General features: G+C 43.2%; 1 protein-coding gene across 1 annotated transcript in view; it reads right to left on the minus strand.

Annotated features, from left to right (window-relative positions):
• Positions 1–5,639: 5,639 nt before the first annotated feature.
• Positions 5,640–15,805, minus strand: part of SYNJ2 (synaptojanin 2) — a 70,462-nt gene continuing 60,296 nt past the window's right edge. Inside the window, exons 21-27 of the mRNA XM_054393828.1 lie at positions 15,202–15,370; positions 14,678–14,830; positions 11,945–12,079; positions 10,084–10,196; positions 9,526–9,634; positions 8,058–8,260; positions 5,640–6,401 (exon numbers count right to left, since the gene is read on the minus strand). Coding sequence (XP_054249803.1) covers positions 5,640–6,401; positions 8,058–8,260; positions 9,526–9,634; positions 10,084–10,196; positions 11,945–12,079; positions 14,678–14,830; positions 15,202–15,370 — 1,644 coding nt within the window. The remainder of the gene's footprint in view (positions 6,402–8,057; positions 8,261–9,525; positions 9,635–10,083; positions 10,197–11,944; positions 12,080–14,677; positions 14,831–15,201; positions 15,371–15,805) is intronic.

A 15,805-nucleotide genomic window follows, 5' to 3' on the forward strand; every position in this document is an offset into this window, starting at 1 on the left:
TGTTTGAGAGCACTCTGGCCCAGGAGGACACTGCACCTTGAAAATGCTCTTCTGGAAATTGAATCTTGACCCTGACAGAGTTGCAGAGTAAAAGTCACAAGAGTAGCACAGAGAACATACAGCGCTACACTGGCAAAAAGAGCAATTTTTCCACCTAACCAAGATGTAGGTAAGAACACTGCACAGCAGCATTTCCAACAGAAAACGTAACAGAGCTGTTGTAACTTTGGAAGAGGTTTATTCTTTTTAGACTGTAGTTTAAGCTTTAGGCTGTAAAAATATCAGAAGACTTTGTATTGACAGAGTTATGTGGAATTCATTGTCAACAGACACACCTTCTAATACTGAATGCATGTTTAGTGTGGGAAATATTGTACTGACTTTAGAAGACTTCTTTGGCTTGCAGGGATTCAGATCAATGACATTACACATTAATGTAAGTAACTGCATCTATGTTTTGTTACTAGAACTGGAATTCTTGAGGCACCTTTCTCCTTTTTTAACTGTATGTATATATGTGTAAATTTTAAAACTAATACTTTGAGGGGGGTGGGTTGTTGGCACTGGTTGGGATTTTTTTGAATATAATAATGAAAGGTGGTTTTAAAAATGTATTAGAAATGCCACAAAAGATATTAAAGGTGAACAGTCTGCCAAGTGAATGCTCTGGATCCTGTCAACTTTCATTAAAGACCTGCATTAAATTTTAGTGATTGTCTCATGCTGGAAGAACGTCACATTTGCCCTTCATCTTTGGGAAGAGGCATGGTACTGCTGGGCACAGCTGGTCATCAGGTTTGCAATTGTGCTTTGAGATTTTGTAAAAGTGCCTCCTAAACAGCATACAGACATTGCTTTGAGGGCCAGAGGGTCTGTAGCGTGGCATTCATGTCTGCTTCCCCTTAGAACCTTAATGCTTTCATGCTTCCCTGGTGCCTTTATGTAAATTCTTATGTCTCAAGCTATGCTTTTAAACCAATCTTGGGATTAACGCAAGCTTGGGACCTAGCTGCAGGTGTGTGGCTGTAATGTATGTGCAAATTGTCTGAGAAGGTGGTATTTTGTCTGCATTGTGGCATCCAAGACTGCCTTAACAAGACAGGAAGAGAGGGCTAATAGGAAGTTGTCAGTCCTTGTGCCCGTGTTGTACAGCATTCTCCTGTACCTGTATTGGTGTCTCTAGGTCATTGTTGTGGTTTAAGCTTTTCCCGGAGCCCAAAAGCCCAAATGGAACAGATTTAGGTTGCCTCCCCTCTACCCTTTTTCGCAGTAGGGAAAGCAAATTAGGCAGGAGAAGAAAGAGGTAAAACTATGAAAGAACAGTTGTGTATCAATTTGGAAGTAAAAAGGTAAGCTTAACAAAAACTAAAAGGCATTTGAGTAAAAGGAAGGTTACAAAGATATAAAGACAACGGATAAATAAAAATATAAAACCAGACTCAGCTGGCAAAGGATTCTTCAGATGTAAGATGGATTCTCTTTGGATGCAGTTCCCTTAGGTGTCTGGAACAGCATGGAGCAGGCCCAACCACGTGGTTAACTTCAACAGGATGTCAGAGAGGTGAGGGCAGGAGAGAGAGCACAAAACAGCAAATTGTCCCTCCTTAAATAGGGTTGCTGACAAAACAACATTTTTTTTTTAAATTTCTGTCCAGAACTGACATTTTTACCAGATGGGAAACGTCTCCAAACCACAGTGAAAGCCGGTTTGCACTACTGCAATCACTGCAAGCTTCATGACTGTGCTAGGTTAAGCCCAGCCCAGGAGGGGAGGGCTGGAAAAAACCTAGCCTCCAGTGGGCAAAGAAACCTGACCCACGTGGGCAGAGGGACCTGGCTCCCTCCCAGGGGGAGGGGTCCCCAGGTCAAAGTCTATTCCATTCCCACTTCCTGTCCACAACCCTATTTAAGGAGGGACAATTTGCTGTCTTGTGCTAAACAATGTTTGTGTTTTGGTTCTCTTTGTTTCTTTCAGTGATCACCCACCTTAAAAAGCTAAATTGGGCAGTTGCTATACCAAGGGCAACCACTTGCCCACCCCAAACATAAATGCAGCTGAACCACCAGGTTGCCTGCAGCAACATAGTTGCTACAATGCAGGGTCTTGCCAAGCTTACATGGTGTTAAGTCTCTTGCCAAAGCCTTTCACATTAAATAAGCATACAGATGCTCCTATACTGCCATCTGGCAAATCATTGACACCTGGCTTCACAGCCAGTGTCTACAGTTTTAAGATTTCCAAGTGCTGGGTTCACAACATGAAAAAATGTCATGGGATAACTGCTCCCTACCACAGATTATAAAGCCCTTAAGACTGACAGCTATCACTGAGGCTCTTGGTTTTCATTGATAATGTCCCAGTGAGAATGGGCAGCAGACCTGCGCTGTCGGTCCCTAGTTGTGGATGTCAGGTAATGATGGTTCAGGTTACTTTTTTCAGATTGTGGTGGGGGCTTCCTTAATCCTGAATGGGAAAAAGAAGTCACCACCTCCTGCAGTCTGAGTTTTCAGTAGTGGTTTCCCAAATGCAGAGCAAGTCTGGCCCTAATTAGCTTCTCCTGAGCTGGAACCTGTGGTCATAAGCAGCTGCCTCTGGAAAACCACTTGACAGGGGTGTTGGGCACCAGTGTGGAAGATAATACATTGAGACAGCAGATTACACATTCTTTGCTGTAACCTTTTCTGCTGGACTCTCTGTTCCTTTGCCTTGATTTGCTGCGATTGAACAGTGTATGCTGCCACTGATAGCATAAACCAGCTGGCTGAAGGGATTCATACTTCAGTGGGCAGCTTGCCACATACATAGACATCAGATATAATGCTAAAGGCCAGATACTTCTCATATTCAAGGAGAGTAATAAAGCAGATTTTATTTGACTTGTATAAATCCATTTTAATTGGCTTTCCTGCCAACACTTTCATTAACATGTAAATTAGCTGTCCTAGAGCTGTTAATTATCTTTGCAGGGAATGTTGGATGTGGTCATATAAGATACTCTTTCTTTTTTACTGCTCTTGATGCTTTATACTGAAATGTGCCCATAAATATTCACTGTATTTTTTTGAAGAGGAAGGGGCTGAGGGTCTGTGTCATCTTGTAGAGAGACAACTATCTGGCTTCAGTGTCACCAGCCTGCTATCACATTAAACTGACACTCCCCCCCAAGAAACTTAGCACTGGGGTTTGGTTGGTTTGGCCTTTGAAGATTCTGGGGACTTTTTTGTTTAGGGAGCAGAGGAGGATGGCAGGTGCTCAGACGAAGGCAGCATCCTCTCTTACAAGGATGTCTTGTGTTTGCAATGTGGCACTGCCGTTGAAACAGGTAAGCATCTCACATAAGAAAATGGCTGCACTCCCAGTTTTCAAGAAGCTGAGAACAAGCCAATGGATTTTATGGAAAAGAAACCTCAAACAACTTGGAATTTTTTAAATACATCTTTTCTGCAAAAGATACCTGAAAATGAGGGTTGGGGGTTTTTCAGATTCACCAACTTCTAAAAAAATGCTCTTTTCCTTTAATAATAGAAAAATATTGATGCTTCTCTTAACGAGTTACTGTGGCAAGTTGCAATCTGTTTGTAATTTTTAGCTGCCTGTTTTGAACAAATGGCATCTACAGTTTTACGGCACAGGAAGGCAACAGACACATTAGGCACCATGGGTGATCCTTGCCCAGATTTTCAGCTTCTGAGAAGCATGACTTGCTGGCTTGCTAAAGGAGGAAAAACTTCATTATAAAGATGAAGTTTGCTTCTGAGCTAAGCAGCAATACTTCACAAGTCAGCCCGCTAGGCTAAGTGCCCTGAAACAGTCTGGTGGAATACTGGGTAAACATGTGGGAGAGAAGCAAAGCAGGCATGCAGGAATACTTACCTGGAGTTTCTGCAGTGATTAACAGGGCGTCCTTCCCCTAGCTAGGCTGTCATAGTCTGAACAGGAGAACGTGAGCATCTTTTAAAACCTTTGCAAGAATCTGCGTAGAACAGGCAATTGTTGCTTTCCAGTTAGTCTTGCTGTGTGCACTGCAGCTGCCTCTCAGGTATGCTCTCTGCATGGCTGCTGGGCATCACCACTCCAGCCGTGCATATACTGCTTACATTTGTCCTCAGTCTCAGGATGCACTTGCCTGTGTCTGCTTTCCATTTCTTAGCCTTCCTAGCTCATGCTTGGAGATCCTAGTGTTTCTCAGGGCCCCCTGATGCAGCAGGGCTTTCCCACAGCTGCTGAGGTGAAGGGGAAGCACATGGCAGCTCCTTTCCTGGTACAAAACAGATGGCATTGCCAATGATCAGCAGAAACACAGAGTGAGAATGGTAGCTCTACAACACTTCCACCCTCACCAGCATACCAGTTTGGTGTCCAAACAGCTTTACTGTACGTAGACAGACTCATGTTTAGGCTGTAAGAGCCTGTTCCTCTCTGCAGGAAGGTTCTGCTGTCCCCAGTCACGTGATTGTGGCTTAGTTTCAGGACTTAACAGCCTGTGTTGCTCTTTCCTCATCTGTCCTGTGGAAATAAAAGACTGACATGGCATTTTCTTACAAATCAGCAGCATGAGGGCAGGGATGCTAGCCTGTCATTCATATCCTGTGTCATCAGTAAGGCTCGGCTGCTCACCCTATTTCCACAGTCTCTGACACAGAACATCCAAGCAGACTGTAGTGTTTCTTCAGAAAGGGGCTGTCGGTGTCCACCTGCTGTTTCATTGTAAACAGTGTTGTCTGGCATTGTCTGGCTGTTAACAAAAATCAGGGTGAGTTTTGAAACTGTGGAAGAAAAGCAACTAGAGCCTTCTCCATCTTATAGGCTGGAGCAGCATTTTGAGAGGCTACTCAATCCTTTTAGACTTAGCTGAGGCATGTTATTACAGCATAACACTTAGAATATGTCTGTTGCAATATGGGAGTTTACTTGCCTTGTCTGGAGTAAAACCTGGCATTTCTTACTGGTGTGGGGACAGCACAGCCTCTAGTACACACAGGCTCTACAGCCTCAGGGGACACACCTTTCATTTTTACTTTTAATGCAGGAATGAATTTAACAGGGTAAGTACTAGGGCCTGCTAACATGGCAGCTAGCTAAAACCTAGAAGAAGATGCTGTCTAAGCCCTGTTTCCACAAGAAAAGCTGAATAGCAGCATAAGACCAGTGTTACTGCTGTAGTTACGCTGGTTTATATCCCACTTTTGGATGCTTGTCCCAGAATAACTGTAGCAGTCAAACTCTTCAAGATAAGGGTGCTTTATTCCAAGTGACAGAATTTAATTAATGTATAAATTTCACAGGAAAGTGTTTTTAACACCTTTTTTTTCCCCATACATCATTACATGTTCTTACATATGATTTGTACCTGAAATGAAATAAAACATCTTAAGATGGATTAATAAAAAGAAATAACTTAGAATAAAGAACTTATCAGACAAGCAGTAGAGAATGTTAGGTTGGACATGCTTTATGCACTTCCCTCCAGGGGCAGTGTCTTTATCTTTAAACATGAAAATGAAATGTAGCATGGACACACAATCTATTTGTTTAAATAAAAATGTTTGTGCAAAAGATTTATTTTGCATCATAATTATTCTTTTTATGGGAACATTAAGGGGACAGAATGTTACAATTCTAAATCTGTCTTTGTCTTCTAGGTATTTTTGTTTTGCTCTATGACAAGCAGTTTGTTGAGCCCTTCTGACAGTGCACTGCTGTCTTCATCGTCACTAAATGTAACCCAGTGACTGAAATCTTTCAAGCTGGGGTGTTGTAAATTCTCTGGAGCATGTGCTGGAGAAGTAGCTGATGCTGCCTGTATGGAAAGAGGATTGGAAGAATTCATGTCCAGGTCCACAAGATTGGTGTTCTCTGGAAGGGAGCTGGTACTGGAGAGTTGTGGACACTGGCCCTCTGGTACAGGAAGGCCATGAAGGTTAGCCATCAGTTCTGCAGCATTTGGTGCCAACTGCTTAGCTGTGCTGTTTTCTGGACTGGCAGAGGATGTAGGGGCAGAGAGAGCAGACTGCATGGGGATGTGAGCATCCTGAGTTTGGGGACAAAACCTAGGATTGTTGTTGTTGGAATTGAACATTAACCCACTAAAAAGGGGGTTGTCACTGCTCTGGAGAACTTGCAGATGAAGAGCTGCAGGAGCTGACTTCTTTCTTCGTGGTGGCACCTTTGGGGCAAAGGAGGCATTCAGGGGAGGCAGTGCAATGGCCTCAGCTGTGCTTGCTGAGGGAAGCTGCCTTTCACTGCTCCCTCTGCTCTCCTGAGTCTTCCCAGGTTGTGGTGTTCTGGGTTTAGGAACTGGAGTAATCTTGGTTGGACTAAGAATAGCTCCAGCTTCTAGACAGGGCTCTGGCAAGCCAAAAGGAGACTGTTGGTCAAATTGCTCTTCTATAGTTGTAGCCTATGGGGAGGAAGGAACAAGAAATTTAGGAACAAAAAGGGTCCTTAAACTCTGAGTCACTACTAGTGCAAGTCTTACTGGTGGCTTTTACAGAAGAAAGGTGACAGCACTGGAAGAAAAAACCTTGGAGAAGGCTTGACAGCACACTCTTACACTGTACCTGCTTGGTTCTGTTCTCACACATGGTGTTCATTTACAGAGTGCTATCCTCAGACAAGGATCCCACAGCCTGTTTGCTTCCTGAATGAGAAATATATTTCTTTCTGAACATCATGTCAGGGTTGTGTTCTGGGACAAATTAACACAATTCTGAAGAGTTAGTTATTTGCAACATCTCTCTGCCAACTAGTATGATTTAAGCAAGAATGCATAGAGAGGGCTAAATTAATTGGGCCATTAGCCCATGCCTTTGGGTATGTCCTGAGGATGAAGGACAATTACTTAGGCTAACCCAAGAAATTCATTAATGACTCTCTCACATTTCACTGATGGTAGGAACTGAAGCTGTAAGTAAACTCTTAAGTATGACCTAGCATATATTCACCATCTATAAAGTAACTGGGGCCCAGATCACACCAAGAGGACAGGGGCTGCTTCAGATTTCTTACACCTGGAGTGACTGAATGAAAGCCTCTTAATGCAGTCAAATCAGCTAAGGTTTCACGGTGTTTCACTTGTGTCTATATGCTGTTGCTAAGTTGCCTACATTTGACTGTGTGCTTTTTTCATGATGGAGGTGGACTGGGAACAGGTTTTCAAGTACACAATTGCCATCTGAATTCACTCAGATGGAAGAAGTCAAAGAGAGATATTCCTGCAGGAGATTTCGTATCAGTAATACCAAAAGACCAGCCCCTCACAGCACCTTTCAAGACTGCCCCAGGAATGGCTACAACATAAACAGACTGTTCCTTGCACAAAGTCCATGGTAGAGAAGTGGAGACTGCCTTTACAAAGGAAGGCAAAGCAGAGTCCTAACAACTTAGAACAGAACATCCTAGCAGAGGTTCTGTCAAAAGAAGAATAGAAAAGTTTTATTTGTCTCTCTCTTGTACTTCAATTGCTTTCACCGTTAAATACTCACTTTAGCAGCTCTAAAGGTGAGTACCTAGTTATCCGTTGTAGACACCTGACAGATTAAAACCCCAAACACCTTCAGGTTTATATTTTTAAGAACCTGAACTCTTGAGTAGGATCCAGAATCTAAAGTGAAAGGCTGAATCTTATAAGGTGTGTGAGAAAAGTCACTGTTTCTGAAGAGGTTACAGAACAGCATACTGGCAAGCTTCCTCAAAAGCAAACACTCACTATGTGGTCAGAAGTAAATACTAATAAAGAAGGGATGAGTCTTAAATGCTGACGAGTTTTAGACAAGCCAGAAGAAAATTACAAAATCAGAGAACAGACTGAGAACTAGAAAAGCTGAATATGGCTTAGGAAGAAACTGAAGGCTCTTTTTCCTTTCTGATCTCCTAGTACATTTTTAAGCCATGGTGACTACAATTTCCCCAAATCATTTTCATGGCTGCTGGCTAAGAACTTTAAACGACAGGACTTTGTCTAACAGTTGAACTGTTTTGTTTAACAGTCCATGCCTCTTGCCAACATTCACACTGTGTAATGGAGGCTGGATGCATTTTGCTGCAGCTATCTTACATTTTCTGCCTTGACTCCGGTCCTTTGCACAGGTACTGGCTTCTTCGGGGTTGGAACTTTGGGTGGTGGGCGATGGGGCACAAGCGCTGCTCCTGCCTGCGCCCCTTGAAGTGATGCTGACTTTGTGATGCTGGGAAGAGGCTCAGGTTTGGTGAACATTTGGTTCCTAGCTGGAGCAGGCTTTACTGCATCCTCCTGTAGTCCTGAAAAGCAAAACCAAATCAGTATCTTGGCTGGATACTGCAGCTTTGAGGTAATTTCTTTCACAGTGGTTTTTCCCAAAATACGCAGGCCTACAGGGAACATACCCCAGCCAGGGAACAGCCACAGACCTTTGCAATCCTATCATATTTGTAAGAGGCAGATAAAGAAAACTCCCATCTGAAACAATTTAATGCCAAAGCAGCAGTGCCCTGCCACCGTTCGGCCAGGAGCACTAGTAGGGGCTCAAGTCCTGAGTCTCCCTTTGCCCTGGTTTCCTTACCAAGATAATACCAAGCATGCCATGCACTGTGGGAAGAACTGTAAATGCCAGCTGCTCGTAAAGCACAAGGGATGGAAAGTGCTGCTGACCAGACTAGTTTCCTTTCCAACACTTGAGTGGGATGCTTCATTTGAAATTCAAAATTAATGGAGAGTAACTCTGACTTGAAAACCAAAGGTACAGCACTCTAAGGAACAAACATCAACATACCTGTATGATATCTCTAATAAAACTGGATTATTCCAAACTACATTTGGTCTATTTACAAGTGAGAAGGGATGTTCTTCTAAACCTGAGGGCACTGCAAACTTGGGTAGCTGTCTCAGAGTCATATTGCATTCTTTTTTATTCATACAGCACCAGCAGAAAACTTGCAGCCCTGCAGGGTATATTCACACTGCCTAAGTTTCAATACCTGAGCTTGTTTCCTGCCTAACATGCCCTTGCTGTTTGCTCCAGGGGTTACACAGAGAGCCTGTACAGAGTAGCCTTTTAGCCTTAGCTGTTCAAAGTGGAGCAAGCTTCTATCTAGGTTATAACTATAGCTGCTGTCCAGATGTGAAAAGAATCCAGGTCATTTCTCCCATAGCCGTATTTGCTCTCTCTAGTCCTGCTTGGAATAGTGACCATATGCTAAATAGAGCAGCAAATACCCTTTATGCAACTCTGAGCTAACACAGGTACCACCAGTTTAGGAAAATCCCATTTTTTAATTTTTCAGACTAAATCTGGACATAAATAACCCAAGATGCTCCTAGTAACAGATTCTAGAACAAAATATACAACTTGAATCATCATGAATGAAAAGTTTAGTGTTATCAAAACTGACAGAGAACACAAAGTTCAATCCTGCAGGAATGCACCTGTTCAGGGTAAGCTTCTGCAGAGAAATACATGCATCGGGGCCATGATGGGACAGATGAATACACCTACAGTTTTCTTTCTTGAAAGATTTTTAGAAGTCAGTTAGAAAGCTGTGCTCACCTCCTTTAGCTTCCATGAGACATCTAATAGCTTCTTCTGCTTCCTCAGCTGTGGTGGTTTTGATCTGCTTGACATTGTAAGGTTTACTTATTCCAGTCCGGACTTTAGGCTTTAAAAGAAACAGGACAATGAGTCATCTTGGGAAAACTGTTTTTCTCTTGTACACCTGTAATCTTACAGCTAAGCTCACACACCTGTAAAATTCTGGTTCTGCCAGTGGCTATTCAGTAGTCTATAAATACTACAGAAATGGTGGGGAATCTTCTGGCTGATGCTACACCTTTGTTACCAGCTGACAGTTGGCTGATGGCTTACTTCCACAGCTAGGCCCTTAGCCATCCCCAGCAATTCAGTAACATTTGCAGGGTCTAGCAGTCCTACAGGATAGTATTACAGCACAAGAAGTTCATCTTAGCTTTTCCAGCTCAGGCATGTGATGGACTTCCTTCCTTGTATGAAAGATGCATCACATATGTGATGCTCTGCATCTACAAGGGTCTGTGTAGGTGAGGGAGAACAGGACAATGCTAAGCGGCCCTGTTGAATGGCAGAACTCACTGGCTGCTGAGGGGCGCCGGGTAGCAACTTAGCCATTGCCAGGATGGAGCAGTTGGAGTGGCTTCCTGGAGAGAGGGAACCATCTGAGGGAGACTTTTTGCCTGATGTTCCAGCTGAAAGAGTAATGAAAACAGCTTTTTACACTTACTTTACCTGCAGAAAAATCAATGTGCTTTGAAATTGTGATAAACAGAAGAGACACTGTCCCTTTCCTTGCCTCTCCAAAGGCAGACATATGTGGCAGTTTAAGGCTGGGTGCCCCCTGCCACTGCTGCATGAGACACACCTCTGGTGTCCCAGGTACCCGCCCACTGGGGGTGGACACAGGAAACGACGTATTTCTACCCATAAATCCTGCGCCCTATAAGTCCATCTGCAAAGTCATTCTCTTTCTCTCTTTCTTCCCTCTCTGCTCCCCTGGGAGATGTCCTCTCTTATCGGGTAATGCCGGGGGAGTATCCTCAAGGCCTCTTAGGCCTGTCTAGGCCTAATGCCAGGAGGAGAATGGAGGGGGGAGCAGTCTCAGACCTGGTCAGCCTGAGACTTGCCTAGCAGCAGGAGGGGGGAAGAAAGAGCCCTGAGGGTTTGGGTAGACCCTCAGGTGGGATAAGGGAAGGATTGGGAAGCCTCTGGGTACTATGTAAGGGACTCTGTATGCTTTAGGATGTTCTTTGCCACTATGCTGTGTAGTCCTTCTGTATTTTCACCAATCGCTTTTCCATTTAAACTTTCCATCACTCTCCAATCCATTTGTGTGAGTCTCATTCTTTTGTCCCTTTCGGGACAAACTAGCACACATAGTAGGCAAGATCTTCTGTAGGACAAAAGGAACCTTGAGTCCCTCTGCTTGAATGCCAAGAGCAAGACACTTCAAGAGGAGTGATGGTCTTAGCTGGTCTAATCTAAGATTAAAAAATTAGTCTCAACACAGAATAAAACGCTGAAATCTTGAACTGCATCAAGAAGCAACTTCCTAGTTAGTCTTGCTTTCATTTAATTAATTTAATAATCTTGGCTCAGCATTAACATGAGCATTCCAGGCAGAGAAACAGAAATACCAGTGTTGTCACTTCTGTGCAACTGACTCAGAAATGAATGGGAACTATCCTGAAGAACTCATCTTTCAGCTGCAATTCTGACAGAACCTTTCCTTTAAGACTAGTGAATACACACAGACTTTTGGGCTGCTAGAAAAATGTGATGTGTAGTTTGCATCATCCAGAAGGAAAAGGTGATTATGCTCATCTGGCAATCAGCATTCATCCAGAAGAAGCCATAAAAATAGAAGCAAGCATAATACTGATGACACCTCAGAGCTCTGGTAAAGAGCATCGCTTCCCCTTTGCACCTCCCTGAAAATCATAAGCCACTTTGCACTTCTTTCATAAACACAAAAGCAAGGAACAATTGTTTGCAAAGTAGGAAAGGACAAAATGCTGACCAGAACAAGTATTTTGTCAAAGCTTTTTAAAAGAAAGATTACAGTTATGCCAGAAAAAAAACCAAACAAACAAACCTGTAAGAAAGCACTCAGTGACTTTGGAAGTCAGCAGGCATAAATACTGGTATGTATTTTTATTGCCACAAAGTGGCTGGTCAACTGGCTACCCTGAGTGATGAGTTAGTATGAAGCATGTGGGCCCTTCCAGCCTCACTGAAGGCATTGCTTTGTTGGGAGTATCTGTCATCCTAAAGACAACCTTCCCCTGCTGCTAACTGCAGCCATAGGCAGGCTGAAACAAACTGGGAAACAAGTCCAAGTCCCTCAACAGCTTGACATTTCAGAGCAAGGTATTTGCTTTGTCACCCAGGAAAGGCAGGCAAAACTGTTCAGCACAACTCTGAAGACAGTTAAACTCACCAGGAGGGGGAGGTCTCTGTGGTGGCTGAAGTGGCCGAGGCCTGGTAGGAATGGACAGAGATCTGCTTGGAGTCCGGTGCTGGCACTCCCCACTTGCCTCCAGCTCCCACTTCAAATCAGCCAGGCAGGTATCATCTGGGGAGATTGCAGACAGGAGCTGTATGAGATCCCCCCGCTGGGTGAGGTCAGGAGCAAGGAGATTATGAATGGCAAGGCTCAGCCAGGTATCTCAGCAATGTGACATGGCTCCTTTCACAGTACACTGCTCTCCCCACATGCTTCTCTGCTCCCTCTCCAGAAAACATCAACCCTTTTGTCAAACACTTCTTTCCAGTTTTCCAGCATTTGTGCACTGTTTGTGCCAGCACAAAGACTGCCTGCCTTGGATTTCAGGGTTAAATTCTGAGCTTTTCACAGTCAGACTTAGCATCAACTTGCTCTTATTCAAACTGTGTCATGGCAGCCACGAGGAGGCTAGTTGCGGTCAATCCCTTGTTCTTTCCTGAACACAGGAATTCCCTCTGAGGATCAGACAGCTTTCCTTGCAGAGAAGAACTGGTTTAAAACCAGAGAAAAGTGTCTCTGAATGGCTCACTCGTCACATCTCTGCTTTCCAGCAATATCTCCTAACACCTGCCTCATTCTACCAGCCCTTGGCTGCACCTTGCATGATTTAGCTATTATAGTCTTTTATCCCATCCAAGCCTCTCTGACAGCTGGAGAGGCAGTAAGTAGGAATTGCTTTAGTCTCCCAGTCTGCTGAAGTCGGGGCTTTCTCTTCAGTTCTCTCACCTCAACATAACATGCCATGCCAGCCAGGCCATGCAGCTCTGTTTTTAGGGCTCCAAAATCCACTGAGTTTAGTTTTGTCCCTTTGGTTTTCAGTGGACGGTGAGGGAATTGTGTAGCAGCAGTCTCTCATACTTCAGCATTTTTGCACAAGTTCCTGTTTTTCAAAAAGCTGTGCTCTGCAGAGTGCTCAGCTGCCTCACATTTCCCTACTCCCACGCAGCAGTGGATGGCAGCCACAGAGACAGCCTGTGATCTGCCTAAGCCACCTTCCCTTTCCCTGCATTTTCAATACTTTTAAGCTGCAGAAAGGGGCTCATCAGTAGGATCCAAGGAGTCATGCAGATGTCTACATGCATGGCTTGACATTCTGACAATGGACACAACACAAAAAACTACCACTACCACTCTATTTCTTCCCCTAAAAGGCTGCTGGGTTTAGGCAATGGCTCCCAGGGATAGGAGTTTGATGAGGCTATGCCCTTCTCTGATCTCAGAAACGTTACACACACACTGCTATGCCTGTCACCTCCATCTGTGTCTAACACCAGATATACAATCATCTTACCTTTCATTAGGAGTTACTCAGGCAGAATTGAAAGCTTATGGAGGCATCTGAAATTGCAGAGACTTTCAAGATGGATTGACTGCATCATATTTTGAGTTGTGTGAGATCATGACACCACCTTGACCTCCTTCAAACTATACTTTATAATCTCCACTTACTTTGTGGTTTTTCTTTTTGGAAAAAAAAATTAGTGTAGGTGAAAAGAATCGGTGCAATTCTCTCCAGCTTAATGAATCATCACACAGAAGGCCAGAGGTGTCTGGAGAGCAAGGCATCCTATAATACAAAGTGATTGGCTTCACAGTGTTTAGTAACAACAGACTACTCCTTGGTTCAGCGCTAGGCTTCTGGGTCTGGCCACACTGCACCCAGCCTATGACTCAAGGTGGGCAAGAAAGCTGTGTTATCACTTTGACTGTTTGGAAAATCTGTCTGTGTAAGCTCAGGAATTTTACTTAATCTTTTTGAACTCTTACTTCTGACTCAACCTTTGAAGGTATTAAAGTCTCTCTTTTATGTCAGAAGACAAAGCACTTCTGAGAGAGTGTGGAAAGACAGCTACTGAATTATTTCTGTCAAGATGAAGTGTTTAAAATGTGACTCAGCCTGTCAATGCTTGGTCAGAGCAGCATGTCCTGATCATATCCCAGTACAGGACCACTGCTGCCCTGGGTAGTTTTTGTTGCTGAATTCTCTTCACAGCTTTATCTTCTCTTTACCAAGTCATTTCACAATAATGTGCAAACAAGCCAGGTGACCAGGAGAAAAAGGTATCCCATTTATAAAGCACTGTAAGAATGAACAGACCTGTTGTGTGAACCTCAACTTCTTCAGAAATAAATAAGAAGAAAAGAGGAACTTTAAGCTTCTTTGGAGTCAGACATTTGAACACAACATCCTGGGCTGTCCAGCTTACACCTGACTGCACTGGCACAGTTATTGCTCAAAGGACATGGCCAAGCTCATCACTGACTCAACATGATTCCTTTGGTTTGATTTTCCACTGGTCCTCACCAATAAGAAAATAATGAACAATTTTTTGGTTTATGCTTTGGTGCCAAACAACATTAAATGGCAAAGGGACTTAATTTCTCCTGACTATTGAAGGAAAACAGCATTTCTCAGCATTCCTGCCTTGCCCTAGGCTAGAGAGAAGGAGCATATAAGCTTTATTATTTGTATTGCTGTTATGCCTGAGGGCCTAGGTGGTGTTACAGTCACTAACTCAAGGGGGACTGAGCATGAACATCTACCAAACAAATTATCCTTACCTTTAGAGGACTTACAATGAAAATACAAATAATGGGAAAACAGAAACCAAAGGAGAACAAACTACAAACCCTAAGGTTTTAGTTTAAAGAATGTAGATAATTTACCTTTATACACCTGTGAGGTTTGTCCAGATTTGTTTGAAGGATCTACGGATGTTAAACGTTCACAGCCCTCAGGCATATCTTCTGCTGTATCTGCTACTAGGTGTTGACATAAAGCATCATCTAAATAATCATCTTCATCCTCGACTATATCACCTGAATTAAAATGTCAGATAACAAAGATGTAGTGAACAAATGCATCCTGTGTCTCTCTCTACTACCAATGAATTCAGTATCTATTGGGCAAGCTGCTTCCGTAAGTCATGTGCTTCATTACAGTTTGTATATAGACAACTGTACCATACACTGGATTTGCTAACATTCTAAAACTAAACCAACAGGATGATCTGAGCCACATTTCTTTGCCCAGGCACAGGGCTGAGTCATGACTTGAGTTACAATCCTCTTTTAGAGGTGTAGCTGCATTACAAAGTAAGATATCACTAATACTCATACTGTATCTTCTCTGTTTAATCAAAGTCAACAAAGCAGGTTCTCACAACTTAGCTTAGAAACCTGCTGCTCACCTTCAGAGTCATAGTCCAAACTTGAGAAGTCAAAATTTTCTTCCAGAAGACAGGAGTTTGCTGTGGGGGACATGGGGACAATACTGTCTCGTTTTCGAGCAATTTCCTCCTGAAGACCCTTTAGCCAGTCCTTGGTCTTGGGCCGGATCTTCACTGTTCTGCCTCTGACCTAATGCAAAGAAAGAATTGTTTCCCCTTTGCCAAGCAATTTTACAAAAGGAGAACATCTGAACAGAATAAGCAAGTGCTGCCAGGATGGTATGTAACTGCTTCAGAAATTGATAGAACTAAACCTTCATTTCAGAAGCTAAATTAAAAGGAAGCACTCTTCCTACTCTGATAACCACGTTCTCAGACTGTAACAGTATTCTTGAGAGAAAATTAGTTTCACAGTTCAAAAGCATTTGGGAAATACTTGAGACATAAGTGTAACATAGAATATCATCAAAACAATACTGTGGTAGTAATAAAGGCATGAGTTCCATTTTTGAGCTTTAAAGCACACAAGGATTTACTACCTGATGCCATCTCTAAGGAGACTCTCTGCTGAGAAAACCCCAAATATGATGGTTGATGTATATGGAAGGTATATTATTACACAGAT

Source organism: Indicator indicator, chromosome 2, assembly GCF_027791375.1.
Source record: "Indicator indicator isolate 239-I01 chromosome 2, UM_Iind_1.1, whole genome shotgun sequence".
NCBI lineage: Eukaryota > Metazoa > Chordata > Aves > Piciformes > Indicatoridae > Indicator > Indicator indicator.